At 56.4% G+C, this 27,770-nt stretch overlaps 1 protein-coding gene across 1 annotated transcript; it reads right to left on the bottom strand.

Moving 5' to 3' along the window:
* Positions 1-630: 630 nt before the first annotated feature.
* On the bottom strand, positions 631-21,896 carry TTLL12 (tubulin tyrosine ligase like 12). The gene is made up of 14 exons (XM_025399950.1): positions 21,674-21,896; positions 17,890-18,059; positions 15,708-15,906; positions 14,490-14,649; positions 14,268-14,401; positions 11,279-11,355; positions 9,170-9,286; positions 8,880-9,074; positions 8,383-8,494; positions 6,597-6,748; positions 6,035-6,116; positions 3,474-3,542; positions 2,748-2,886; positions 631-2,160 (listed from the first exon to the last, which is right to left on the bottom strand). The coding sequence occupies exons 1-14, from the start codon at positions 21,848-21,850 to the stop codon at positions 2,009-2,011; spliced, it is 1,935 nt and encodes a 644-aa protein (XP_025255735.1). The 5' UTR covers positions 21,851-21,896; the 3' UTR covers positions 631-2,008.
* Between the last annotated feature and the right edge of the window lie 5,874 nt (positions 21,897-27,770).

Below are 27,770 nucleotides of genomic sequence, written 5' to 3'. Positions count from 1 at the left end.
CTCACTGCAACCTCCACCTCCCGGGTTCAAGCGTTTCTCTGCCTCAGCCTCCCGAGTAGCTGGGACTACAGGCATGCACCACCATGCCCAGCAATTTTTTTTTTTTTTTTGTATTTTTAGTAGAGATGGGGTTTTACCATGTTGTCCAGGATGGTCTCCATCTCTTGACTTTGTGATCCGCTTGCCTCAGCCTCCCGAAGTGCTGGGATTACAGGCATGAGCCACCATGCCTGGCCTGCCTTCTGAATCTTAACCTCCTTGGTCACCATGTGGCGCTGCTGCCACCCACTGACGGTGTCCATGCACCTGCCCAGCAGTGGCCTGAGGGGCTCTGCAGATGCCCCAGTGGGCAGGGTTTCTCACTGTCCCCACCCCAGGACAAGGAGGCAAGTGTGGGGAGGCCGCTATCTCTAGGGCCACTAGGACTGAGGCTCCTGGCCAGCTTGGAAACAGATCCAGCACAGAGAAATCAGACTTTGGGATGGAGGCCTGTGATCTAAAGGCCATCGTATTTCTTCTCCCACTTTTTCTGGGTGACTTCTTGGTATTTGGGGTTTTTCAGTGACAGCCGGGGTGATAGGCCAGGCTGAGCCTGTGGCTCCGGGGTCCAAAGAGAAAAGAGGGCAGAAGTAAGAGAAGATGGCCTTTATTGCAGCACAAACCAATAAAGGGGGACTGCATGTCAACAGCTCTCCAGGAGCTGCCAAAGGCGATGGGCCCGCCCTGCCCCTGCAACAGGTTCTCCAGGGGCTAGAGCATAGCTCCCCTCAGAAAGGGCAAGGTGTGCTTGTAAACAGGGGCCCAGACAACACGGCGAGAGGAGGCAGCATCACTGGGTGCAGCTTTGCTACAAGAAAGATAGTTCTTAATTTCAAAGAGGAGACACCGCCACACCTAGCCCTGCCCTCCCACGCACTGGAAGGCTCTGGAAGTAGCTCCCGCCTGCTTGGGGAGTTGGGCCACCCACTGCCCGTGAGCTGGGCCCAGGCACACTGCAGCCACACAAAAACGCTGGCAGCTGACTCCTAATTTCAGAAACACAATTAGAAAAGAACTGGAATTTTACATTTTTCTCCCATACATTAAAAAATAAGAAAAAGTCAACATTTTGACTGTAGACCCTGGTAGGTGGCATCTGACTTTAACCTGAAGTTCTCCTTGGAATCCTTTTCTGTCGGTGCTCCGCCGTCCACAATCAGTCCCAGCCCCAGGCGCCCCTTGCTGAAGGATCCTGGCCCATTTCAGAGGAGGGTGGGACTCCGTGGAGTGCCCAGCGAGCAGGGCAACCACTGGGAAGACAGATATCGACTTCCCTGTCGGGGTCTGTGACCCTCAGCAAACGGAAAAGTTAACAGTGGCCTCCTGCCAGGACCTCAGCAGGAGGTTTGCTGGTGAAGGTCCTGGGTGAGCTGGAATGGGTGATAAGGCAGGCTTGCCTGGTGGTAGCCTCAGGCTGCTCCTGGGCCCCCGTCGCATAGAGCCCTGTGGGTGCAGTGTGGGGCCCCACACCCATTCCGAGGTCATCCTGATGCATAAGAGCTGAGACCCCGGAAGAGAAACCGGCCTGCACTGTGTGACACAGGGCTCCCAGACGCTTCCCGGTGGAACCCTGCTCCCGAGGACACCTTGTCTCACTCCACGGAACCCTTCTCCCAGCACCTCCTGGAAACACAGCAGCCAGGAACAAATTCTCCATGCCAGGAACGAAGCCCTTGGCTAAACTGGAGACTCATCAGTGCACAGATGGTGGTGAGGGGTGAGGGCAGGGCCTGGGGCGGTGCTCAGCCCGGGGGACACCATCACTGTCCTGCTCTGACCCACAGGTGGGAGGAGGACGCTGTGCTCCCGGAGTGTGAGGCCGGGAGGATGGCTCGGGAGGACAGAGGCCTGGGGCTGAGGCTATGCCCAGAGCTGATGTGGGGAGGGGCATGGGGGCCTTTGCAGAAGCAGCTCAGAGAACTGAGGTTGGAATCCTGCCCCAAGCACAGGTTTTGGGGACAGCGAGTGCCTAGACAAGGCAGGTAACGTGGCAGCCGCCGGGCTGGTCCAGAAACAAGGTGCTGAAGACGTCGTTGAAGAAGGTGGGGTGGTACCTGCAGGCTCGCTCACAGTCGGGGTTGAAGTTCACCTCCAGGATCTGCGGCTGCATCACCCGCTTTCCTGACGGCAAAGAGCGCAGCAGAGTGTGAAGGCTCGTTGGCTTCACTCTGCAGGCCAATGGCCTGGGGACCCAGCAAAGGCTGGGGAGGCTGTGAACCTGGGCCCTGATTCCCAGGGGATGAGCAGGGCAAGCCCGAACCTAGAACTTGGGTCTCTTGACTTTGTTGGGGAGGCCTGGCCTGACATCTTCTTCTCCAGGAGAGGCCAGGGCTGCCTCTAGCCCTAGGGATGACAGCCTGGCCCTTTAGGCTTGGATGTTCAGTTTAGTCAAAAAAAAGCAGACATGCAGCAGCGGTGGAGAGTGTGTGGGTCTGGCACAGGGGAGGCCAGCCAGGGTGGTGTGGGTTGGGGTCAGGGTGTCCTTCACACGGGTCTCCTGTCCTGTGAGCTCTTCCCCGACACAGAGGCCCAACCCGCAGCTCGTCCCCTACAGTCTCTGCACCGCAGGCACTTCCCCCAACCCAGATTCCTGGCTGATTCAAGCCAGAGGACAGCTTGGGGCAGCCCCCTGCCTTCTCCAGGCATGTGGCTGGCTGGCAGAGGGGGCGCCTGCTGGTTTGGATCAGGAGATGGGGCGCCCCTCTTACCATCTGGGCCGTTGTCCCACTTCAGCATGAGGTCGACAGCATACATGGCCCGGGATGAGGGGTAGTCGCAGAGGCCCAGGGGCGGCGGCTTGGCACAGGCCACCTGGAACAGCTCCGTGAAGGCCCGGAAGATCTCAGCCTGGGGACCGAGGAGGCTGAGTCATGAGGCCTCCTCAGACAGCCTCTCAATGGGGGTCTGCTGCCCCTGTCCAAGCCCCGGGCCCCACATGGGCCAAGTCACCCCTTCCCACATCTTCATGTCTCTAGACCTCACCATGGCTGCCTCCACCTAGCACCTGCCCTCTTACTCCTGGCGCCCACCTTCTGTAAATCTGCCCATCTCCTGCCTCAGACCCCCTGTGGCTCCCCACTGCCCCAAGGAACTCAACACAGCACCCAGAATGCTGCTGCCGGACATGGGGACCCAGCCTACGTCTCCAGATGACTGGGATTCCGGGCTCAGGCAGTGCTGCCGTCCTCTGGCTGTCCCAGGGGTGCCCCACCAGCCCCTCCAGCTCCCTCCCTCTCAGGAGCACCCACAAATGCCTACGGTGGAAGGGAGGGGAGCCCACGCTGTCTCGCCAGCCTCTGGGGAGAAGGATCAACTGCAGAAGACAAAGGTCCCTCCCAGCCCACACCAGCCGAGAGGGAGGGGAGCAGCTCCTGCAGGCCCCCAGCCCGGGACCTGCCCCACTGGCCTGCGATGGTGTGCAGGACAGGACTTACCTGGACGTCCGTCCACGGAAATTCTGGGTATTGCTTCTCAAACTCGGGGATGAACTCTTCACAGTGCACCTGCAACAGACACAGGGCCCATCACGCTCCGCACAGAGTCCAAATGATGCTCCGCAGAGTCCACATCACGCTCCGCAGAGTCCAAATCATGCAGGGCCCATCACGCCCCGCACAGGGTCCATCATCGCGCCCCGCACAGGGTCCATCATCGCGTCCCGCGCACGGCCCATCATCGCGCTCCGCGCACGGCGCATCATCGCGCTCCGCGCAGGGCCCATCATCGCGCTCCGCACAGGGCCCATCATCGCGCTCTGCACAGGGCCCATCACGCTCCGCACAGGCCCTGCCGGGCCGGGGAGCAGGCAGCCTGCCACTGCCTAGACCAGAAGCTTCTGACATTGGGTGGGGGTTCCAGGAGCAGGCAGCCAGCCCCAGCCCCTCAGGGTCCAAACAGAAGGTAGGAGATGGAGTCTGGGCCCCGGGTCTCACTGCGTGACTCTGGACGAACGGATTAACTTCTCTGAGCCTGTTTCCTCCTCTGTGAAGTGGAAAAAATGTGCCCTGCCCAGTAAACTGACTTTGCCAGGCAGCTGTGAGGCTCACGCGAGACACTGAACATCGAGAGCTCCAGAAACTGCAGGGCCTGAGCCAGCACCCAGCCTCACACTCAGCTCAGTACAGTGCGAAGGAGGCGGAGCTCAGAACCCCCAGCGGGGCCCGCCTGTGCCTCGGCTCAGCACCAGCTCGGAGTGCTTGAGGGACGCAAGATCTTTTTGGCCTCAAGACTTTACCCAAAACACACCCGATGAAGGTGGCAGTCGGCTCAGGTTTCTCCCAGTAAAGGACAAGCCAGGAAAGGCCCCTACGCAAGCCCGCCATCCACGCCGTGCTGGACGCACGTCCCCAGGCACAGGGCTCCAGGAAAGGGCTCTTGGGATGATCCCCCGCAGTACAGAAGGGAGGGGCTGGTAACCTGAGGGCGACTTCCAGCAACGTCCTGGGGCCCTGCTGGGGGCTCTGGATCCTAGGGAGTAGGCTTCAACACAGGCAAGGATAAGAGGGACAGAAGCAACAGGACCGCTGGGCCCCGTGAGGAGTGTGTGCTGGTACAGTCACCAAGGCATGGTAGGGCCCTTTCTCCAAGTCCTCCTAGAGGACTCCTCAGACTTGGGCATGGACAGGTGCCTCCACGCGTGTGCACGTGCCATGGTTTATTTTTAGCGAAGACCTTGGATAACCACCTGCAGCCACACTTAGCAACAACCCTGAGCCTCAAAACACGCCACTCAGCCAACAAAGCAAGCTGCAGAAGGATCTGTTCCATAAGATGATATTTACATAAAAACCTAAGTAGGAGGCCGGGCGTGGTGGCTCATGCCTGTAATCCCAGCACTTTGTGGGGCCGAGGCAGGTAGATCGCTTGAGTCCAGGAGTTTGACAAAAGCCTGGGCAACATGGTGAAACCCTGTCTCTACTAAAAATACAAAAAAATTAGCTGGGCGTGGAGGCACGTGCCCGTAGTCCCAGCTACTTTAGGGGGCTGAGGCAGAAGGATGGCTTGAGCCCAGGAGACTGGGATTGCAGTGAGCCGAGATCACGCCTCCGCACTCCAGCCTGGGTGACAGAGTGAGACATTGTCTCTCAACAAAACAAAACAAAACAAAAAACTTAAGTAAGCAAAATAGCAGCTTGAATGGTCAGGGACATACTCATGCTGAAAAGAATCAAGACACGCCTGGGAATGACAGCCACACAATTCAGGAGCCGGGGAGCGTTGGGGCTGGCTGCATGGGGAGTCCAGGGCGCCTGCAAGGCTGGTGATAGGCAGGGTGGGGTAGGCATTTTGTGCATCTGAAACACTCATTAACCAGCCAGGTCACAGAGGCCTTCCAGGACTTCCTTTCTTCCTTCCTGTACCCAGAGCTGGCCTCTCGCTTCTGTGGAGGCTGTGCCTACCTGTCCCTGTGCACTGGCTGGCCACCTCTGTTTCTCGCCCCCATCTTGGAAGGGCCTTTGTCCAGATGCCCCTGAGCTCCAGGTGCTCAGATGGTGGAGCTGCCATTCCCTGAGTGCCCACTGCACAGGGCACTGCTCAGCACTGTGCACCAGGGAGGACAGGAGGTCCTAGACCCGGGCAGGGTCACGGGCCAGCAGGCAGCTGGACCAGGTGGGGCCTCTCAGCGTATGCGTCTCTGTGCCTCCCGGCCCTGCCTGCCCTGGCGCTCACAGGGTGGTGTGCTTTTCCGGTTGAAGTGGCGGTGAGGATTAAGCCCTGGCTGGGAACACACTGTCTCAACCTGCTGCTGGCCACATCCCCGTGTCCGCATCATCTCAAACACAGCGAGCACCCGGAGGCCTACCTGAGACAACACAGAGCCCAGCCCGGCTCATCGTGGCAGGGCTAACAATCACCTTCCATAGCAGGAACTCAGGAGGCGGCTCCTGGGACCGGCCCGTGTGCCAGTCCTCCCAGGAGGCAGTGTGGGCGGGGTGGGGTCTGGGTGTGCCCTGGCCTCCGTGTGAACCTGCTCTGCACCTCCCTCAGGCCCTACCTGCTTCAGCACCACGTCCGGGTCGTAGTTCATGACTGTGAAGTGCTTCTCGTAGTCATCTAGGTCGTTGAGTGCGAAGGCCCTGGAAGACAAGCGCGTGTGGGTTCTTGAGCCAGCGTTGTCCCTGCGAGGGAGGTGCCACCCACTCAACCTTCCCAGCTAGGGGCTAAGGGCTTGGGGCAGGACCACCTGCTGCCCCGGCGGGAGCCTGTTCCCTTGTTTGTGTGGGTGGGGGAGCCCCACGGCCTCACTGAGGTGGGGTGGAGGTGAGTGAGATACTAGCTGTGAAGTCTCTGCAGGTCCATAAAAACGGCACCTGGTTCTTTTACAAAGAATGTTCACATCCATTACTGTGGGCAATGCCAGAACTCTCATGTGGGCAGGGCAAGTCACCGCCAACTACCACGAAGGGAGACAAGCTCCAAGGGCTGCTCGCGGGGTGAGTGATGGAGGGCACCTTCCAACTACACTTTCTGATTCCAAAAAGGGCCCATCGCCCACCTGCTACCTCCACCCGGTCCCCCAGCTCCCTGTCCCTGGACCCAGCCAGCCCTCCACTTACCGGTTGGAGAACCGCAGCCAGAACACGTCATACACGAACAACCGCAGGGGCTTCACTGACCGCAGCAGCACGATGTAGCGGATGTCAAACTTCACCTTTCCCACGTCTTCTCGAAGGAACAATACAGGACTTTCAATGTACTTGGACACAACCTGGAGGACACAGGCGCAAGCTCACTGGTGGCCCTCGTCTCCCCTCTGCTGGGCCAGGACAGAGCACTCTGGGGCTCCTGAGCACACAAAACCACGCGGGGGCAAAGACAGGGCTGCACTTTACTCCTCCTTCTGCCTTTTCAAACCTGCCGAGGTTGCTGCAAAGTCTTTTTTTGAGACAGTCTCGCTCTGTTGCCCAGGCTGGAGTGCAGTGGCGTGATCTGGGCTCACTGCAAGCCCCGCCTCCCGGGTTCAGGCCATTCTCCCGCCTCAGCCTCCTGAGTAGCTGAGACTACAGGTGCCTACCACCATGCCCAGTTAAGGTTTTGTATTTTTAGTAGAGACGGGGTTTCACCGTGTGGGCCAGGATGGTCTCGATCTCCTGACCTTGTGATCTGCCCGCCTCGGCCTCCCCAAGTGCTGGGATTACAGGTGTGAGCCACTGTGCCTGTGCCCAGTCTTTTTTTTTTTTTTGAGATGGAGTTTCATTCTGTCACAGAGGCTGGAGTGCAATGGCATAATCTCAGCTCACTGCAACCTCCGCCTCCCAGGTTCAAGTGATTCTCCTGCCTCAGCCTCCCAAGTAGCTGGGATTACAGGTGCCCGCCACCACCCCCAGCTAATTTCTGTATTTTTAGCAGAAAGGGGTTTCTCCATTTTGGCCTGGCTGGTTTCGAACTCCTGATCTCAGGTGATCTGCCCACCTTGGCCTCCCAAAGTGCTAGAATTATAGGCGTGAGCCACCACGCTCTGCAGCAAAGTCTTTATATCCATTTTTAATTGAAATGGAATATAAATTTTCACCCATAATTCCATCCACCCCCGCCCCATGGCCTGAAGTCTCCATTCCAATCCTCCTTGTGGTGCATTTCCTGCCAGCCTCTGACAAGGTATACAGCCCAGGCAGATGCTGTGCCCTGCAATCCCGATACTGCCTCTGGATGTCCCCTCACTACGAATCTTTACCACGGCTCTGAGAGGCTCCTTGTCCAGGCTCAGCCACCTCATCCTGCTGGGCAGCCATACCTGGCACGCTATGTGGTAGGGACTTGGAGGGTAGACGCACCCAGGACAGTTCTTTTTTTTTTTTTGAGACGGAGTCTTGCTCTGTAGCCCAGGCTGGAGTGCAGTGGCCGGATCTCAGCTCACTGCAAGCTCCGCCTCCCGGGTTCACGCCATTCTCCGGCCTCAGCCTCCCGAGTAGCTGGGACTACAGGCGCCCGCCACCTCGCCCGGCTAGTTTTTTGTATTTCTTAGTAGAGACGGGGTTTCACCGTGTTAGCCAGGATGGTCTCGATCTCCTGACCTCGTGATCCACCCATCTCGGCCTCCCAAAGTGCTGGGATTACAGGCTTGAGCCACCGCGCCCGGCCGACAGTTCTTTTTTTAAAGACAGGGTCTTGCTCTGTCACCCAGGGTGGAGTGCAGTGGCACGATCACAGCTCACTGCAGCCTCAATCCCCTGGGCTCAGGTGTTCCTCCTCCACTTCCCAGAGTGCTGAGATTATAGGTGTAAGCCATCTTGCCCAGCCTGGACCTGTCCACGAGGACCATGACACTCGGTCCCCTCTGCCCCACCTCTCACTGTCCAGCCAGGGCCCTGAGTCCCGGGGCTCCTGGGCTGCAGGGCCCACCTTTGGGGTGCTCTCTCGGTGCCGGATGATGCTGTGCAGGCTCTTGGTGACGTGGGTGTCCAGGCTGCGAGCCAGGTTCCAGGGCTTGCAGATCCAGTGGTTGTCCTCGCCCCTGGGGAGCAGAAGGGCTGTCTGGGTGGCACCTGGGGCCTGTGTTCCCACATGATGCCACCCCAGGACACAGCGGCAGAAGTGGGTGGCCCACTTCTCCTTGGGAACTGAGTGGGCACCAGAGAGGAGCTGTCAGAGGCAGGGGCTTGGGGAATGAGGAGGGGTTGGCCAGAGCCCAGGGAGCTGTGCTGCAGTGGAGAGGACAGCCCCAGCAAAAGCCTGGAGAGGTCCTGCAGTCCATGAGGCCAGCCGTGACATTCGGGACCCAGAGCTCGGCTCCCGCACCACGGTTGCCACAGTGGGTGCTCACGGAGGAGCAGGTGGACACAGAGGCTGGGCTGGGGGAAAGGGCCATGGAGCACACCGATGCCGTGTCTGAGACTTACCACCTTTCCCGCTGCTGGAAGTAGCTCACAAACTGGGGCAGCTCGGTGCGCAGGTTGAAGGTTCGGGGCAGCCAGGGTGGGCCCTCGGGGCCGCCGGCCCGGCGCGCTATGGAGGCCAGGCAGTCCTTGACAGTCAGCAGGTTCTCGCACGGGAACTGGTTCAGGAGCACGCCCGGCCTCTCCTGGCTGAGTTTCCTGCAGGGTGGAGGCAGGTGCGCCAGCTCAAGGGAAGGCTGGCAGTGCCTACAGGCCCTGACTGGGAGGACTCCTGTGGCCAGAGGTGCCCTCACCTGTAGTCCTTGAAGTGTGAGAAGTTGAACAGGATGTCGGCGTCTGCCTCGCTCTGGGTGAGGGTGAAGCGCGGGTGGGTGAGGCTGCTGGCCACCTGCTGCACGTCCGTGTAGACCCTGTGGGGAGAGCCCGAGCTGGGTGACCCCGGCTCCCAAGTGTCCAAGTGGGACTCCAGCACCAGCCCTAGCTCAGGGACTCCCCTCCCTGTTTTGAAGCTAATGAGGCAGAGGCGAGTCCTGGGTTCGAGTCACGATGTTGGACAGCCCAGGTTCAGAACCTGCTCCCTCCGATCTGCTGAGGGAGGGGGACAACCCGTACCCTTGTGACTCCTGGTTCCCCATCTTCAGGACTGGACCACACCGTCCACCTCACATTTGTCGTTAAAATTAAATGACATAATTTGGGTGTTTATTATGTGCTAGTTCTTTCCTCTCACATGGAAAAAGGATGAACCCAGGGCCTCCAATTTCACACGGGCACACCAAGGGCCTCCGTGAGGCCTCTGCCCCAGAGGAGGTGGAGGGACCTTAGGCCCCAGCCAGGTCACCACCAGACTCATGTCTCAGCAAGAGCCCCTGGGCTGCCCGGCTGGGGCAGAGGCCAGCAGGGAGGAAAGCCCTCAGGCCCAGTGGAGGGGACAGAGTGGAGCAGGCTGCCTGTCCCTGGCTGGACCAAATTTAGGCAGCCAAGGGGAGTATCTGGGAGCCTCAGGGAGGGGCTCCTGTGAAGGCTAAGGCGGAACCTGCTCTGCATCTCTGGGTCCTCACCTGTGCCTGTTTCCACAAGGTGTCCAGCCTGGACCTGCCGGCCTGGCCTTCCTTAACTCACCAGCCACACCTGCAGCCTCTCGGGAGGGGCACCTCCTGGCAGCCCAGGTGCCTGCTGTAGGTACCCAGCACGTTCCCAGCCAGCAAAGGCTCCCTGCTTTGGGGAGGGCCGGCATGCACAGGCCTGGCTGGTGTCGGGTTCCAGGACTGGATGAGCATGGCATCCGGGTAAGTGGAGCAGCCCCATGGCATGCAGGGTTGGTGACGGGACCCCTTGATGCCCAGAGGACGGGGTGGGATGGGGACTGGTGGTGGCCGACGCTTCTGCCCAGGGGACTCCTTTACCCACTGCCAGCATTTCCATGGCCTATTCCTATTTTTAACTTTCAAGGATTTTTTTTTTTTTTTTTTTTTTGAGATGGAGTCTCGCTCTGTCGCCCAGGCTGGAGTGCAGTGGCCGGATCTCAGCTCACTGCAAGCTCCGCCTCCCGGGTTCACGCCATTCTCCTGCCTCAGCCTCCCGGGTAGCTGGGACTACAGGTGCCCGCCACCTCGCCCAGCTAGTTTTTTTTTGTAGTTTTAGCAGAGACGGGGTTTCACTGTGTTCGCCAGGATGGTCTCGATCTCCTGACCTCGTGATCCACCTGTCTCGGCCTCCCAAAGTGCTGGGATTACAGGCTTGAGCCACCGCGCCCGGCCTCAAGGATGTTTTTATTTTATTTTTTTTTAAGAAGGAGTCTTGCTCTGTAGCCCAGGCTGGAGTGCCGTGGCCTGATCTCAGCTCACTGCAGGAAGAGCCTTCAAATGATTCTTCCTCCTCAGCCTCCTGAGTAGCTGTGATTACAGGCGCCTGCCACCATGCCATACTTTTTTTTTTTTTGTATTTTTAGTAGAGACGGGGTTTCACCATGCTGGCCAGGCTGGTGTTGAACTCCCGACCTCAGGTGATCCGCCTGGCTTGGCCTCCCAAAGTGCTGGGATCACAGGCGTGAGCCACCATGCCTGGCCTCATGGGTGAGGTGTGAAACCTGGGAGGCGGAGGTTGCTGTGAGCTGAGATCGTGCCACCGCACTCCAGCCTTGGTGACAGAGGGAGACTCCGTCTCAAAAAAAAAAAAAAAAAAAATCTCCAGAAAGCCCTGCTCACTCTTGCACTTTCCGCGGCATTTTCTCTGGGATCCTAAGAACTACTCCCTGCACTTGTCACTGCAGCGCCCAGACAGGACACAGCTGACTTGCTGTGCGCCATGCGCCAAGCACTGTTCTGGGGCTGTGGGAACCACGAAGAGTGGGAGGCAGCGACTGGGGACAAGTCTCAGGCTAAGGAGTGGGGGCTACGCACTTGAAGATGTGGTCGTGGGGGTGCACTACGGGGTTGATGTCAAGTGGCAGCTTCTCCTTGTTTTCCTCCAGAATGGCCTAGAAGGAAACACATCGGAGGTAGAGATGAGGTCAAGCAAGGGAGAGAAAGGCTGGGTGTGGTGGCTTATTCCCATAATCCCAGCACTTTGAGAGGCCAAGGCAGGTGGATCACATGATGTCAAGAGTTCAAGACCAGCCTGGCCAACATGGCAAAACCCCGACTCTACTAAGAATATAAAAATTAGCTGGGTGTGGTGGCATGTGCCTGTAATCCCAACTACTCAGGAGGCGGAGGCAGGAGAATCGCTTGAACCCAGGAGGCGGAGGTTGCAGTGAGCCGAGATCACGCCACTACATTCCAGCCTGGGAAAGAGTGTAAGACTCCATCTCAAAAAACAAAAAAAAAAAAAGAAAAGAAAAGGAAGAGAGGGAGGGGACACAAGGCTCCCTGCCTGGTGTCAGGTACTATGGCCTCACGGGGCGTATGGCTGCTCCTCCCTCCCAATACCCCAAAGCCTCTAACCACCCCCTCACCCCAGGATTCTGGGGCTCCAGGCCCCTCAGGTGCTGAACAGTCTTAGTTTGGTGGCAAAAGAACAAGGTAAACACTGTTGCACATCTTCTCAATGCTACCTCGAAATCACACGGGAAAGAAGGTGCTAAACTGCTCCTGGGAGGAGCCGCTTGGTCCTAGGAGCCCTGTCAGGAGCTTCAGCAGTGTCAGGTCCTAGGAGAGCTGCCAGGAGCTTCAGCAGTGTGATGATTTAAAACATGCCCATGTGGATGCACATGGTGGCTCAAGCCAGTAATGCCTGCACTTTGGGAAGCTGAGATGGAGGACCGCCTGAGCCCAGGCGTGTAGGACCAGCCTGGGCAACATACTGAGACCCCGTCTCTACAGAAAAATTAAATAATTAGCGGGGCTTGGTGGCCGTTGCCTGGAATTCCAGCTACTTGGGAGGCTGAGGCAGGAGGATTGCCTGAACCCAGAAATTAGAGGTGGCAGTTAGCTAGGATGATGCCACTGTACTCTAGCCTGCACAAAAGCAACACCCCATTTAAAAAAAAAAAAAAAAATTAAAACATGCCTACAAACTCTTTGACACTCTCTTCCAAAGGCAGAGCCGCATCCATCTCTGAGTTGCTTCTAATAAGCAGGAAAAGGGTGGAAGGGACAGGGTTGCTTCTGTGACAAGGCCATGAAGCCCGAGGCTTCCTCTTCGCTCTCTCCCTCGGATCGCTTGCTCTGGGAGAAACCAGGTGCCACATCCTGGGGACACCTGAGCACTCCTACAGAGAGGCCCACAAGGCAGGGAGCCCAGGCCTCCTGCCAACAGCCAGCACCAACACAGCAGGCATGCACATATGCCGTACAGAAGCGGGTCCGCAGCCTGACGGGCAGCCTGTGTACCTTGAGGGAGACCTGAGGCCAGAGGCACCCCGCTGAGCCACTCCTGAACTCCTGGCCCACAGAAATCGTGTGAGAGAATAAATGTTTGCTGTTTTAAGGTGCTAAGTTTTGGAGTTACTTGTTACCCAGCCATAGCTAATCGATACAGGCAATCCTGGGCCCAGAGCACAGACCTGATTGTGAAGGGTCAAATGGGAAAAAAACAAGGACACCTGGCCTTGTATCTTCTCCTTTTCCTGGTCAGCGCAGAGCTTCCCAAGGAAAAACACGAACTTTTAGTTCATGTTCCATTAACAAACAAGCCCAAGACCAGGAAGCGTTTGTCCCTCCAGTTGCATCCACAAACGCATTCACTTTTTCAGGCAAACGTGTACTAAGCACCTTCCTGGTGCAGGGGCTCCGGGAGGCTTGTAAGCACCCTTTGAACCAATAAGACTGACCCCCTTGTTTTTGGCATGGTTGGTTCAATCGTCACTGACTTAGACCGAAAGTGAAAGGAGGCCCCCCTACAGCCCACCCCTGCAGTGAGGAGTGCCCTCACAAGCACACCACCACTCCACGCGCCCACTCATCTAACCCTTCCCGCAACCCTCCGAGGCACTTAGTGAGCGCCTGGTGTGCAAAAAGGACGACTTCAGTCACTGTGGGGCAAGCCTGCAGCCTCAGCCCACAAGCCACCAGGTCCCCTTGGTTCTGGACTCCAGCTCTTCCACCTGCTGTGTGACCCTTGGCAAATGACTTAACCTCTCTGTGTCTCAATGTCCTCATCCTCAGTAAAATGGAGATAAAAACAGAACTGTAAAATTGTAAGGAACTGAGTGGCACATGGCCACAAACTACTAAGCACAGGCTCCCCTGTAGGCTGGTTCCAGCCTACGGAAGCAGCAACAGATGAGAGGGGAAGGGGAGGAGGAGAGACGGGTCAGGGTAGGAACCCCCTACCCAGCCCTGACTGGTCCTGGAGGTGGCTACGTTCCCATAGGCTCCTCTTCCTCCCCTGGCACTGGGGCCTCACCAACTCTGGCTCCCTAACCCGCCAGCCTCCTTGTATGGGGCCTGGATGAGCTCTTACCTCCAGCCAGGCACTTCCGAGTGGCCCAGCTGGGTCCCTTGGGGCCCTGACCGAGACTGAAAGCACTTTTGTTATCAATAACAGTGACCATGATGGTAACTTGCAGGCCTGCTGAGTGAGGGAGGCACGCGATATGTGAACACAGGGTGTTTCTGTGCCTCGGTGAGATGAGGACGGGGCTGAGTGGGGTTCACGGCCAAGACCAACTGCACAGCCCCTTCCTTCCTGAGGGAGCAGCATGGACCCTCTGAGGACGGACGCCAGCACCAGGCACCCTGGGATCTGGAGCCCCAGTCGCACGGCCGCAGGCAGCTTGTGTTCACTCTCTGAGCCCCTCGTCTCTCAGAGGCTCCCAGAACTCTCTCTGCCTCCCATGGTAACCGGCTCAGGGCCTGGCACCCGGCTGGGGTTAAATAATATTTGGTGTCTGCACAGAGAACATTCTGGAAGCTACCAGACAGGCCCGGGGGTGGGGGAGGGCCGCACCTGGTAGTGCTCGGCGGGTGGCTCAGGCGTGCAGGAGCTGAGGTCCAGCATGTCGGTGGGGGCCCAGGGCAGCAGCATGCACTTCCGGATCAGGGGGTCTGTCTCTCCGTAGGCAAAGTCTCGGGTCACCTCCTCTGTGCCAAGACACGCGTGCCCATCAGAGAGGGTGACAGGACACTGGGCTGAGGCCCCTCTTCCAGGGTGGGCAGGTGCTGGACTTACCGCCAGTGTCCAGGTCCCTCAGGGGCCACAGCAGCGTGTAGGCCAGCTGCTGGGGCATGTAGAAGAAGGGTGCTGTGGCGAAACTGGGCACGTCCGCGTGCTGGATCCGCGAACCGAACTCGTCCATGATATACCACACCGGCATCTTCTCCTCGGCTGTCTGCAGACAGAGCACACATGGCACTGCTCGCTCACCCGTCCACCTGCTGGAACTCCCTTCCGGAACCCAGACATCGAGCACCCATCAGCCCACAGCCACCTCTCTGATCTTGGAGGCCCTCTCATATATACCCCAGGCCCTTTAGCTAAGCTAGGGGCTCCGGGACAGCAGCCCTGCCTTTGCAGACCAGGACACAGGCCTGGGTAACGCAGTGTGACAACTCGTGGTAAAAGGGCGTTTGGTAACAAGGCACACAGCCCAGCACCCGTAGGGTTGTATCTGGGTTTGTGGGTAATTGGGAGGTGGGGGGAGTAGTCTTTGAGTTCAAGGAAGGCTCCCTGGAGGAGGTGACATCTAAGCTAAAATCATAAGAAACAAGCAGGAGTCTTTTCCTGAACTAAGAGTGGTGAGGGGCTGGAGCACGGGGTGAGTCCGCGGAGAGGCCAACGGGTGTGGGTGAGGGACGGTTGAGGGCTTTTAAGAGAGTGACAGGCCGGGCGCGGTGGCTCAAGCCTGTAATCCCAGCACTTTGGGAGGCCGAGACGGGCGGATCACGAGGTCAGGAGATCGAGAGACCATCCCGGCTAACACGGTGAAACCTCGTCTCTACTAAAAAATACAAAAAAACTAGCCGGGCGAGGTGGCGGGCGCCTGTAGTCCCAGCTACTCGGGAGGCTGAGGCAGGAGAATGGCGTAAACCCGGGAGGCGGAGCTTGCAGTGAGCTGAGATCCGGCCACTGCACTCCAGCCTGGGTGACAGAGCGAGACTCCGTCTCAAAAAAAAAAAAAAAAAAAAAAAAAAAAAAAAAGAGAGTGACAGAATCAGAGGCGCCAGGAAAGCAGCAGCTGAGTCATCTGGGCCCTCTGAGTTTAGGAGTCTGAGAGGGCTGCGTCCTGTGAGCTCAGAGGTCCCCAGGATAGCATGCTCCTTAGGAAGCCACAGGAGAATGTGAGCTATTTGCTCTGGACAGCCCCTCACCCGGCCTGATGGCACAGGGCAGCAGAGGTCTGTGCCCATGCCTGTCCTCCCCGTCCCTGGGGCCCAGTTACCCACTCACCCCATGGGCCAGCTGGTAGGTCTGGTTGAACTTCCACATCTCCTCCAGTACCAGGGCCACAGCCTCCGCACTGGGCAGCTCACCGTGGAACTCAATGCCCATCAGGTTGGCCATGCGGTGCAGCAGCCCGGGCACCTGCTGCAGCTGCTGGCGTGCATGCTCCACACGGCACGTCCAGGCGTGGTCGATGAGGAAGATGCTGCGGGCACAGGCCACAGTGTGAGGCTGCCGGGCAGGCACGGGGCAAAGGGAAGTGGGGGTAGGAAGAGGCCCAGGGCTGTGTTGGGACCAGGGCTCAAGCTTCCTGAGATTTGGTCTACCGGGTGCCGTACTTATGCCCAGTTTGGACTCCAGTGAGCCTAGGTCAGGTGCTGGCGCTGCTGTTCACTGCCTGTGTGATCCTGAGCAAGCGCCTCCTCCTCTTCACGCTTCTCAAACAGGGCAGCAGGGGTCTCTACCGCCTGTCACCAGGCTGTCACAAGCAGCAAATGAGACCAGATATGTGGTATACCCACTGTCCACCAAGCACTTGCAATAAACACACCAGCAGTCACTAGCATGAACCTGGACCTCGGGCCACTGCAGGGCTAGCCCATGCTTCCCATCTTGCTGCCTGCAGGCCGGGCACACCACAGCTGCTCAACAAAAGCGAAGGCCCTACACGCCAGAGGCCAGCGCAGGCAGACAGCACGGGGGCTGCCACACGCCTCACCCACGCAGCCAGGTCTTCTGGAAGCACCAAGGCTTTTCTGTGGGAGAGACTTCCAGTCCCCGCACACAGGATCCCTGCAGCTGAGCTCCTACAGAAGCATGTTGGGGCTGTGGCACAGGACGAGCCGTCCCTACCCTGTAGGACACAGGGCTGACCATAATCCTCCCAGAGCCCTGCCGGATTAGGAAGCACCAAACAGGTGCCAGCTTGCCTCCGTCTCTGTCCCCTTTTTAAAATGAAAGGGACAGTCAATGTTCCAGTTCTTAGGCTGGGGGACAAGTTCAGGAGTATTTATCTCCTTGTGCTTACATGAGTTTTGTTGGCCCGTCCTAAAATAAGTGGGTTTACTCTTGCGCTTGTGCTAGAGTGGGTGACCACAGGATGCAGGGCAGAGCCAGACCTTCGGGGTGACCCTTGGCACGTGCAACAAGCGGTGCTGTACAAAGATAGGCATGGGGATGAGGATGGAGAGCTTGTTGGGGCCTGGCAATCAGGGGAGACTCAGGGGGATGAAGGCCTGGAAGCAGAAAGGCCCAGAAGCAGGTAGGGCTGAACTGAACGCTCAGCCTCCAAATCCAAGACTCTGGATTCCCAGCCTCCCACCACCCACAACACGGCTAGCAGCAGGTTCTGTGGTTGTACGCCCGAGAGAGAATGTGAGCTGGGAGCTCCAAGGGCAGCCACTGCATTGAATTCACCTGTTCCTGGGCCTGAGCAGCACAGAACTCACTTCACTGAACCTGAAGGGGAGGGTGAGCCCGAGCACGCATGGGCCGGGGTGCTGGGCTCTCCATCTTTCTGGGGTGACTTGCTACTGCCCACTCACAGCTGGAGGAGGTGGCGGGAGAAGCTCTGCAGAAGAGACCAGACCCCTGCCCAAAGAGCTGTGCATGGACACAGGCGCCCAGCAAGTTTCTCCGAGGGTCCACAAAACCTTTGGCAGAGGGGCCTGCAGGCCTGTCCTAGGGATAGCCACTCTTGGTCCCTAGGGGCAGGAAGCCTGCGGTACAGTCTCAGCTTTGCCCTAACTACTCCATGGCCCTTGGCAAGGCCAGGCCTGCTCTGGGTCTCAAGTCCTCAGGTGTTCCAGGGCCCAGCCCAGATTCCAATTCAGCAGGACCAGAAAGGGGCTGTGACTGGGGAGGAGTAAGGCTGACCTGCACCCTTAACCTGGAGGGTGACCTCGGGCAAAATGAACTCCTAATGCCCTGCAGCAGGACCTCTGTGACAATGAGACTGCTGGGAGAGGCTGTCAGGCCACAGTCCATCTGGTCACCATAGGAATGCTCTGTGTTGCCATGGACACTACTCTGAAGCCCGGATGGACACACCACTGGCCACATGTGCTTGCCACAAAGCCGTCCTGAGGAAGATGTCCAGCGGAGGTGCAGGGCAGGAGAATCTGCATTACCGCATCTCCCACCTTTCACCAGGCGAAGGTCGTGGTGGTGTCTCTGGCCAGGCTCCTACCTGTTGGGGTTGGCTGCCTGGAGCCCGCTCTCCCTGGTCACGATGACCTTGTAGCACAGCTCGCTCCCCGGGTTGGGCTGCTTCTTCCGCACCTCCCGGGCGGCCTCGTCCTCCTCCTCTTCTACTTCCTCCACTTGCATGATCCCGAACACTTCCCCAGCGTCGAAAACCTGGGGGCCAGAGCTCAGGTCAGCAGGGGCATGGGCAGGAGACCCTACGCCTAATGCCTTCACCACCGGCTCCAGAAAGCCACCCAAGGTGCCACACCCAGGCCTCAAAGACAAACTTGTCTCCTTCAGAGGAGTGGGACCCGTTTAATGCAACTACACACAGTCTTATGGGCGGGCAGATTGAAGCTCCTGGAGATGTCAGGGTCAGAATGGGGACCTAACGTACCCCACCATCGCCTGAGCTGTCATCCAGAGCCCCTTGTCCCACGGGATGCTGTGCATGGAGATGGGACCTCGAGTACTGGCTGGAGGTATCTGTAGTCCACCCTCTTCACATTACAGGGAAAGAGAGGCCCCAAAGGCAGAGAAGTCAATGCAAGAGTCAGGATCTTGGTGGCTGGGGGCACACCCCAATGTGTCCCTCACAGAAGAACCCTTCAACACTAGGACAGCTGAGTCAACTCACAGAGAAGCCTCCTCCAGCCCAGCCCCACCCACTCCAGGCCAACAGGAAGCGAGGCCCCAGGTCAAGGTGGGACGGGAAGATAAGGGCCTTGGTCCTGCCTCACATGGCTAGTCAAGCAGGCAAGTGACCTTTTCTGGTGTGCGTGGAGCAGAGAGGTCCCTGGCCCAGCCACACTCACGCACTGTCTGCCACAAGCCGGCAAGGAGGGCTTCCGGGCAGATTCTGGAGTCAGGCTGTGTGGGTTCAAATCTTGGTTTCACCACTTCCTAGACAAGTGACCTTGAACAAGTTACTTAACTATCCTGTGGGTGTCTCCTCATCCACACAATGGGAATAACAGAACCTCCCTCTGAGGACTACTGGGAGGATCAGATGATTCATACCCAGAGCTCAGAGTCGGGCCCGGCCACAGCAAATGCTCTATAAGCACGGGGTGCCATTGTTACGCTTCTGAGACTTTCTTCACCTGTGAGAATGGGTGTCATCCACCTTTCAGGACACTGATGGAATGAAATCAAACAGCGTGCATAAAGTCCCGGCACACAGTGGAGGCTCAACAAAGGCCAGTTCCTCCTGATCACCTATTTCCCACGACTCGATTAAAAACGGCAGTTGGAAACTAGTTAACTACTCAGGTGCAGGCAGCTTTTGTGCACCGGGCAGGACTTGCCCTTTGGTGGCATGAGGATGAATCACTCATGGTCTCGCTCAGGGAGCTCATGGCTGAGTAAGTTCTAGGTCACCTGAGAGTATCAGGTAAATTGCTCTGGGGCCTGGAGGGCCTGGGAAGACTTTATGGCTGAGGAACCATAGCCAGAGGGAAGATTTAAACATGAGGCTACAGGGTGAGGATGGAAAGGAACTCCAGGCAGAGGGAAGAGTAAGAGCGAAGGCCTGGAGGCAGATAGCCCAGGGTGGAGCAAACCAGGGGTCACGTGAGAGACAAGGCACCTGAGACAAGGGGCGTCCAGTTCTCCTTTAGTCCTCAAGGTGGGTCCGGGGAGGCTACTGCCTTCTCCAATTTAGGAGTGGGGGGAGGCTCAGAGGGCTGGAATCCAGACCTCAGGCTTCCGCCCCAGTACCCCAAATCCCCAGGGGACAGTCTGAGGCTGAGGGAGACAGCCTGCCTAAGCCTGCCTTGGCTTCAACCCAGCTGTGAAATGGGGGTAACCACAACCCCTTCATGGCAGGACTGGAAGAGCTCCCCAGGAGATAAGGGGGGTGGTTTCTTGTGCAGACAGAAGAGTAGACATTTTAAAAACATCTCTTTGGCCGGGCGCGGTGGCTCACACCTGTAATCCCAACACTTTGGGAGGCCGAGGAGGGCAGATCATGAGGTCAGGAGTTCGAGACCAGCCTGACCAACATGGTGAAACCCCATCTCTATTAAAAATACAAAAACTAGCTAGGTGTGGTGGTGCACGCCTGTAATCCCAGCTACTTAGGTAAGGTTGAGGCAGGAGAATCGTTTGAACCTGGGAGGCGGAGCTTGCAGTGAGCCGAGATCACTCCACTGCACTCCAGCCTGGGTGGCAGAGCAGACTCCGTCTCAAAAAAAAAAAAAAAAAAAAAAATCTCTTCCCATCCTTTCCAGGGCAGCCAGCCTAAGGTGAGGCAGGAGGGCTGATGGCCAGGGGTGGAAGGGCCCACGGCACTGGCAGGCGGTGCTGCTGCTTCTGGCGGCCTCCCCCACACCTGGGCCAGCAGCAGCGGGAGGCTTCCCTCGGAAGAGCTGCAAGTTTGTGTCTGGTAAAGCAGTGACTCAGCTCTGCCCTTAATGGCTGGGGAGGGTCACGTAAAAACACTTGCTGCCCCTTAGTAGGGCAACAGCAGGCAGGGCAGCCTGGGCAGGGGACGCGATGCAGTGGCGACCATCCTGTGTGCTGGGCATATTTCTCATGCCACCTCCCATCCCTCCAATACTGTGGGAGCCAGCTGGAGTCTCACCATCCCCTTCCCGGATGGAGAACAGGACTCAGATGGGCGAGTGACTGCCCGAGGGAGGGCGTGCTGCCATGGAAGCTGGCTGGGCAGGAGGAGCTGGTCATTCCCACTGTGCTCCTTTCACGCAGCACATGGGAAATCTTTTGTCCTCACGAACAAACCAGGGTCCCTTCCACCCAGCACAGGCCTGGGACCAGAGTGGGCCTCGGAAAGCATATGGCAGAAGTGAGGGGCAGAGGAAACTCCGTGTGACACTGTAGCATAAGGAGGTGCCACTCACTGTACGTTTCCCGCAGGAAGGTTCTTAGTCCAAACAGGATTACACAGAGAAAAACTGGCTCAGAGACCGTAGGGTCTGGCCAGCAGCCAGGCTCAGGGACTCCTAGCTCCCGGCCCGGGTCCCTGTTCTTGGCTCTGGGGTTCCACTTCATCACTTGCGCCACTTGGCTCATCTCAGTCGGGGAGGCGGCACCTGGAGGAGATGCCGGGTCCCAGCTAAAGAAAAGACCCCCCAGCCAGCCCGGGAAGGCGCTGTGGCTTCAGCCCCTGGGCACGCAATCAAAATTCAGGGCTCATCCCCAGCCAGGACAGTGGAAAACGCTTTGGAGTGGAGGAGGCAGGTGAGCAGGATGGGCCGTCCTCACAAAAAGGGAGAGAACCTAGAGGCTTCTCGACCTTTTCCATTTTTCTTAAGATTTCTCCTCCACCTCTCACAGCCTGTTTTCTTTAATCTGCAAGATGAGGGGAACCCGAGGCTCAAATAAAATGAAAAAACACTGAATTCGGTGAACCCAACACTTACAGTCACACAAATTCACGGGGTTCCCGTTGACCCTGTGAGGCAGCGGCTGAAAGAATCCCTCTGAAGGGACCCTCGGAGCCGCAGTGTTCTCATCTGTGAAGTGGGAGAGATGAGTTTCACTCCTCAAAGGGCTTTGTGAGGCTCGCGTGTGTGGAGGACCTAAAGTTTCCACCGCAGCCCTCGGCCGGCCTCGGGCCCAGGCAGATCAGGGCCACAGGTACCCTGGTCTCCTGCTGTCACTCCTCGGCCCCCAACTCCACGCCGCTCCAGAACTGCCCAGAACGCGGTCGGGGTGGCTCAGCGCGGCTCCCGCCGCCCGAGCGCCCTTTCCTGCCCCGCGCCGCGGGCTCCCGCCGCGCTCCCACCCCGGCAGCCGCACGTGCCCGCCGCCCTTCCCCGCACCTCGTGCTCCAGCTTGTGCAGGAGGCGGCCCCAGTAACGTTCGGGGACCCCCGAAGCGCGCAGCGCCGGGCCGTGCAGCGCCGCGAACTCCGCCAAGGCCTCCGCGCCCTCCTCCGGCGTCTGGCCCGGGCTGCTACGCTCCGCAGGCGGGCGCTCCGGACGCCACTCGGCCTCCATGGCGCCTGCACCCGCGCCGACTCCAGCGCCGCCCGCTGGCCCTGCCCTCCCGCTTCGGCGCCCCCGGCCGCCAGCACCGCCCCCTCAGGCCCCGCCCTCCTCCCCACCGCCCCCCACCCCGCCCTGCCCCGCCCCGCCCCGCCCTGCCCTCCTCCCGGCCCCCCTCGGCCCCGCCCTCCTGCCGGCCCTCCCCGCCCCGCCCTCGTCCCGCCCCCAGCCCGCCTCCAGCCCGGTTCGCCGCGGCCCCCGGGCAGGCCCTGCGCGTCAGCGGGGCGCGGGCGTGAGCGCGCGAGCTTGCGGGGAGGGGGCGCGCGCCTGCGGCGGCGCCTGCGGTTTGGCTGCCGCCGTGTGCGCACGCGCACCCGATGGGGGCGGAGCTTTTCTCGCTCAGCCTGCGGCGACCCAGGGGAATGCCGGGAGGGCGGGGTGCCTATGTCCGGCGCTGTCAGGACAGGAAGAGGCTCCACCTACTGCCGGGAAGGGGGAACTGGGTGACGCGGCGCTGCTGTTCCTGCACCAGGCACACAGGGCTCGCAGGCCCCCGCCCCCGGGGAGTAAGGAACTCTCGATTCTTGTGAGTGCTTCACCAGATTTGGATGCTGCAAAATCGTGGCCCTTGTCAATTATATTTGGATTCGGAATGTCATTTGATCCAATTAAGACCAAGTGTACCTGTCAGAAGAGTTTACTCCTACATGTCAGGATGTTGAACTGGCGGTGGTGGCGGCGTCTGTAGTCCCAGTTACTCGAAAGGCTGAGGCGGGAGGATCGCTTGAGCCCAAGAATTCAAGTCCAGCCTCCGCATCCCTCTTTAAAAGACAAAAACAGTTCAGTTACAGACTTTTAAAAGACATTCTCTTTTGAACTTTCATTGAGTTTTATTGCTCCATAGGGATATATTTTAATGTCTTCCTGTTTGCAATATTGTAAGAATTGTAATTTGCTAAAAAAACAAAGGCTGAGAATTTTTTTGAGTTTCAGATGCTATTTTGATAACATGTTTGAACTGAGTTTGAACGAAATGCGCCAGTTCAGAGGACTTGTTCGATTCCATTGTAGGAAGCAGGTGGTTCTGCAAAGGCTCAAATTTCCGAACTCAAGTTGGCGAGGGCTGCAGAGAAAAGCATTTTATTTATTTATTTATTTAGAGACAGAGTTTTGCCCTTGTTGCCCAGGCTGGATGGAGTGCAATGGTGCAGTCTCGGCTCACTGCAACCTCAGCCTCCCGGGTTCAAGTGATTCTCCTGCCTCAGCCTCCCAAGTAGCTAGGCCTATAGGTGTGTGCCACCATGCCTGGCTAATTTTTTGTATTTAGTAGAGACGGGGTTTCACCATGTCAGGCTGGTCTCGAACTCCTGACCTTAGGACCTTAGGTGATCCACACACCTCGGCCTCCCACAGTGCTGGGATGACAGGCGTGTGCCATCGCGCCTGGCCTATTTTTTTTTTTGAAATGGAGTCTGGCTCTATCGCCCATGCTGGAACTCCACCTTGCAGGTTCAAGCAATTCTCCTGCCACAGCCTCCCGAGTAGCTGGGACTACAGGTGTGTACCACCATGCCCAGCTAAATTTTGTATTTTTAGTAGAGACGGGATTTCACCATGTTGTCCAGGCTGGCCTTGAACTCCTGACCTCAGGTGATCTACCCTCCTTGGCCTCCCAAAGTGCTGGGATTACAGGTGTGAGGCACTGCAATGGCCTTTTTGTTTTTAGAGACACAGTCTCATCTTGCTCTGTGGCCCAGGCTGGAGTACCGTGGTGTAATCTTGGCTCACTGCAACCTCTCTCTGCTGGGTTCAAGCAATCCTCGTGCCTCAGACTCCCAAGTAGCTGGGATTACAGGCATGCACCACCACACCCAGCTAATTTTTGGATTTTTAGTAGGGACAGAGTTGCACCATGTTGTCCAAGCTGGTCTCAAACTCCTGGCCTCAAGTGATCCGTCCACCTCAGCCTCCCAAAGTGCTGTGATTACAGACCTGAGCCACCTCGCCCAGTCAGAAAAACGTGTTGTTAATACTATCACACTGAAGTACTTTTCTTTCTTTTTTTTTTTTTTTGAGACGGAGTCTTGCTCTGTCACCCAGGCTGAAGTGCAGTGGCCGGATCTCAGCTCACTGCAAGCTCCGCCTCCCGGGTTCACGCCATTCTCCTGCCTCAGCCTCCCGAGTAGCTAGGACTACAGGCGCCCGCCACCTCGCCCGGCTAGTTTTTTTTGTATTTTTAGTAGAGACGGGGTTTCACCGTGTTAGCCAGGATGGTCTCAATCTCCTGACCTCGTGATCCACCCGTCTCGGCCTCCCAAAGTGCTGGGATTACAGGCTTGAGCCACCGCGCCCGGCCCACACTGAAGTACTTTTCTGAGGAAAAATTTGATCTAAGAGAAGAGTCACGATTTACAGGATGATATGTAAATCCACTTCTGCAGATCCACTTGTTTTCAGGCACAGTCTTAAAATAATTACTAACTTTTGATAGATGTGATGCTTCTGAATCAGAATTGTATCATCTTGTTTGAGGCTGGTGATCTATCTTTGACCTCCATGATAGAAGGTAAAGGTTGACATTTTGTGGAAGTTTCACCTTCATAATCAACTTTGAGAAATCGAAATTCAGAACTTAATTTATAATGAAATATGAGTTTCTGGAATGTTTTTGTTTTAGTTTATTGCTCCTGAAAAAGTTATATTGCACAGTAGGAATAAAATATTAAATATTAATGTATGAACTAGACTTATACCACATTAAAGGGGACAAAACCACCATGGCCGCAAAAGTGTTCAGCCTTCTCTATACAATGTAGAGTGGAACCATTGCCTCCATTTCCCACACATTTCATTTACACCTGAGCTATCATTTCCCTAAGGCTCCATGTATCTTGCAGGACACAGAACAGGCACAACTCAGGTTGTAAGGAGGCAGGGGCAGAAGGATCTCACTGTGACTATTCAGTAAATAACAATATTATATTGCAATTAGGTAAGAAATATCTTCTTCATAGACCTGATCACTGCAAAATTCCATATATATATATTTTTTCTTTTTTCTTTTTTTTTCTGAATCAGGGTTTTCCTCTGTCACCCAGGCTAGAGTGCAGTGGTTCTATCATAGCTCACTGCAGTCTTGAACTCCTGGGTTCAAGAGATCTTCCTGCCTCAGCCTCCCACGTAGCTGGGAGGTACACTAGGTGTGTACCACTACACCTGGCTAATTAAAAATTCCTTTTGTAGAGTTGAGGTCTTGCTTTGTTGCCCAGGCTGGTCTCAAACTCCTTATTTCAAGCGATCCTCCTGTCTTGGCCTCCCAAAGTGCGGGAATTACAGGTGTGAGCCAGCATGCCCCATGCCCAGCATTGTGATGCTATTTTACTATATTATCTATTTATTTTGAGATGGAGTATCGCACGTTGACCAGGTTGGAGTGCAACGGTGCAATCTCAGCTCACTGCAGCCTCTGCCTGCTGGGCTAAAGCGATTCTTCTGCCTCAGCCTCCCAAGTAACTGGGACTACAGGCGCGCACCATCACACCCGGCTAATTTTTGTATTTTTAGTAGAGATGGGGTTTCACCATGTTGGCCAGGCTGGTCTCAAACTCCTGACCTCAAGCAATCCACCTACCTTGGCCTCCCAAAGTGCTAGGATTACAGGCGTGAGCCACTGCACATGGCCTGACTATATTATTTCTCATGCCTTATAGTCATGACTATGTAGATAGTATATGTCATACTCACAATTATTTTATTATCAGCAACCATACAAACTGAAACCTGTTGTCTTTGACACTTGATGAAAAAACTAATTCTGTAAAATATTTAAAGATGTTTATTCTGGGCCAATACGAGTGACCATGGCCCAGAGTACAGTCTCAAGAGGTCCTGAGAAAGTGTGCCTGAGGCGGTCGGGTTATAGTTTGGTTTTATACATTTTAGGGAGACAGCTGTTAACAAGCAAAGACATAGGTCAATACCTGGAAGGTGTACATTGCTTCCATCTAAAAAGGTGGAGTATCTTGGGAAGGGGGCTTCAGGTCACAGGTGGATTCAGAGATTTCCTGATTGGCAGTTGGCTGACAGACAGAGTTAAGCTTTGTCTAAAGATTTAAGAAGTCAGTAGAAAAGAATGCTTAAGATAAAGGGATTGTGGAAGCCAAGGCCGTTGTTACCTAAGAAGTTTCTTAGGTGGCAGCCCTCAGAGAGCATGTGATGCAATGCCAGAGTCAGGTTGAAATTCGGTATCTTATTGCAACAAGGAGTCTGTTTTGTCAGTCTTATAATTTTTATTTTTAGGCCGGGCGCAGTGGTTCATACCTGTAATCCCAGCACTTTGGGAGGCCAGGGTGGGGATCACCTGAGGTCAGGAGTTTGAGACCAGCCTGGCCAACATGGTGAAACCCTGTCTCTACTGAAAAATATAAAAATTAGCCAGGCGTGGTGGTGGGCACCAGTAATCCCAGCTATTCGGGAGGCTGAGGCAGGAGAATTGCTTGAACTTGGGAGGTGAAGGCTGCAGTGAGCTGAGATCATGCCACTGCACTCCAGCCTGGGCAATAGAGCGAGACTCCATCTAAAAACAATAAAAAAATAAATAAATAAAAATGGGAGTTTCCTTGCACAAGCTCTTTCTCTTTGCCTGCTGCCATCCATATAAGACGTGACTTGCTCCTCCTTGCTTTCTTTTTTTTTTTTTTTTTTGAGACGGAGTCTTGCTCTGTCACCCAGGCTGGAGTGCTGTGGCCGGGTCTCAGCTCACTGCAAGCTCCGCCTCCCGGGTTCCCGCCATTCTCCTGCCTCAGCTCACTGCAAGCTCCGCCTCCCGGGTTCCCGCCATTCTCCTGCCTCAGCCTCCCGAGTAGCTGGGACTACAGGCGCCCGCCACCTCGCCCGGCTAGTTTTTTGTATTTTTTAGTAGAGACGGGGTTTCACCGTGTTAGCCAGGATGGTCTCGATCTCCTGACCTCGTGATCCACCCGTCTCGGCCTCCCAAAGTGCTGGGATTACAGGCTTGAGCCACCGCGCCCGGCCGCTCCTCCTTGCTTTCTGCCATGATTGTGAGGGCTCCCCAGCCGTGTGGGACTCTAAGTCCATTCAACCCTTTCTTTTGTAAATTGCCCAGTCTTCATCAGCAGTGTGAAAATGAACTAATACAGGCAGCTTGGATGTTAAAGGCAAGATGGATTTGGTCAGGCCAGATCTCCTTCACTGTCATAATTTTCTTTCAGCTTCACTCTCCAGTAGACCATCCTCTTGTGGTAATAAGATAGCTTCAGCGGCTCCTGCCCAGCCCACATTCTCCTAGGTATCCCGTCCTGCTGGGGAAGACAGCCTGAGTCTTAGTTGTCTCAGGTACTGGTCAGATCATGTGAACATTCCTGACCCAGCCCCTTTGACCAGGAGAATGTGAGGCTCTGACAGGGCAGGCCTCTTTTACATGCTCCTCCCCAAATGTAAACCCAGTTGTATCAGATCCCTACGTGGAACCCTTTGTGGTTCAGCTCTTCATGTGAGCTCCAAGGCTCTGTGTGAGCGGACACTGCCAACCTTTCCAGCCTCTTTTCATCACACTCTTCCCCTCACGCTGTGAGTCCCTGTCTCTCTGGTTGTCTTCGGCTCCTGGAAAGCATTGTGCTCTGTCTTCTGCCAGAAAGCCCTTTCCCCCATGCTCACTTTGTTAATCCTGACTCATTCTTCTCAGGGGAAATATTCTAAAGAGGCACTGAATGTGTATTTAATCAACATAAAATTACCTGTCTCCTCCCATTACCGCCACCAATCCCCCCCACCCCCACCACTGGAAAAAAGAAGAGAGAAAGACAGAATACTGACTATTTAAGTAAAAACACTTGACAACCAGGAGATACAAAAAGAAAATCATTATGCACTTCATGCTGTTTCTTAAAAGCAAAAGATTAAGTTCTCATGG

Source organism: Theropithecus gelada, chromosome 10 (genome assembly GCF_003255815.1).
Source record: "Theropithecus gelada isolate Dixy chromosome 10, Tgel_1.0, whole genome shotgun sequence".
NCBI classification, from domain to species: Eukaryota; Metazoa; Chordata; class Mammalia; order Primates; family Cercopithecidae; genus Theropithecus; species Theropithecus gelada.
The sequence above is the reverse complement of the archived record's forward strand: the minus strand, read 5'-3'. Positions and strand labels throughout refer to the sequence as shown.

What these genes read in the sequence shown, in the direction of transcription:
- TTLL12 (XM_025399950.1), bottom strand. Translation starts at nt 21,850, where the DNA reads ATGGAGGCCGAGTGGCGTCCGGAGCGCCCGCCTGCGGAGCGTAGCAGC. An exon ending in GAGGGACCTGGACACTGGCG is followed by an intron (nt 14,402 to 14,489) that starts GTAAGTCCAGCA and finishes GTCTTGGCACAG; the next exon opens with AGGAGGTGACCCGAGACTTT. An exon ending in GTGGGACAACGGCCCAGATG is followed by an intron (nt 2,161 to 2,747) that starts GTAAGAGGGGCG and finishes CTTTGCCGTCAG; the next exon opens with GAAAGCGGGTGATGCAGCCG.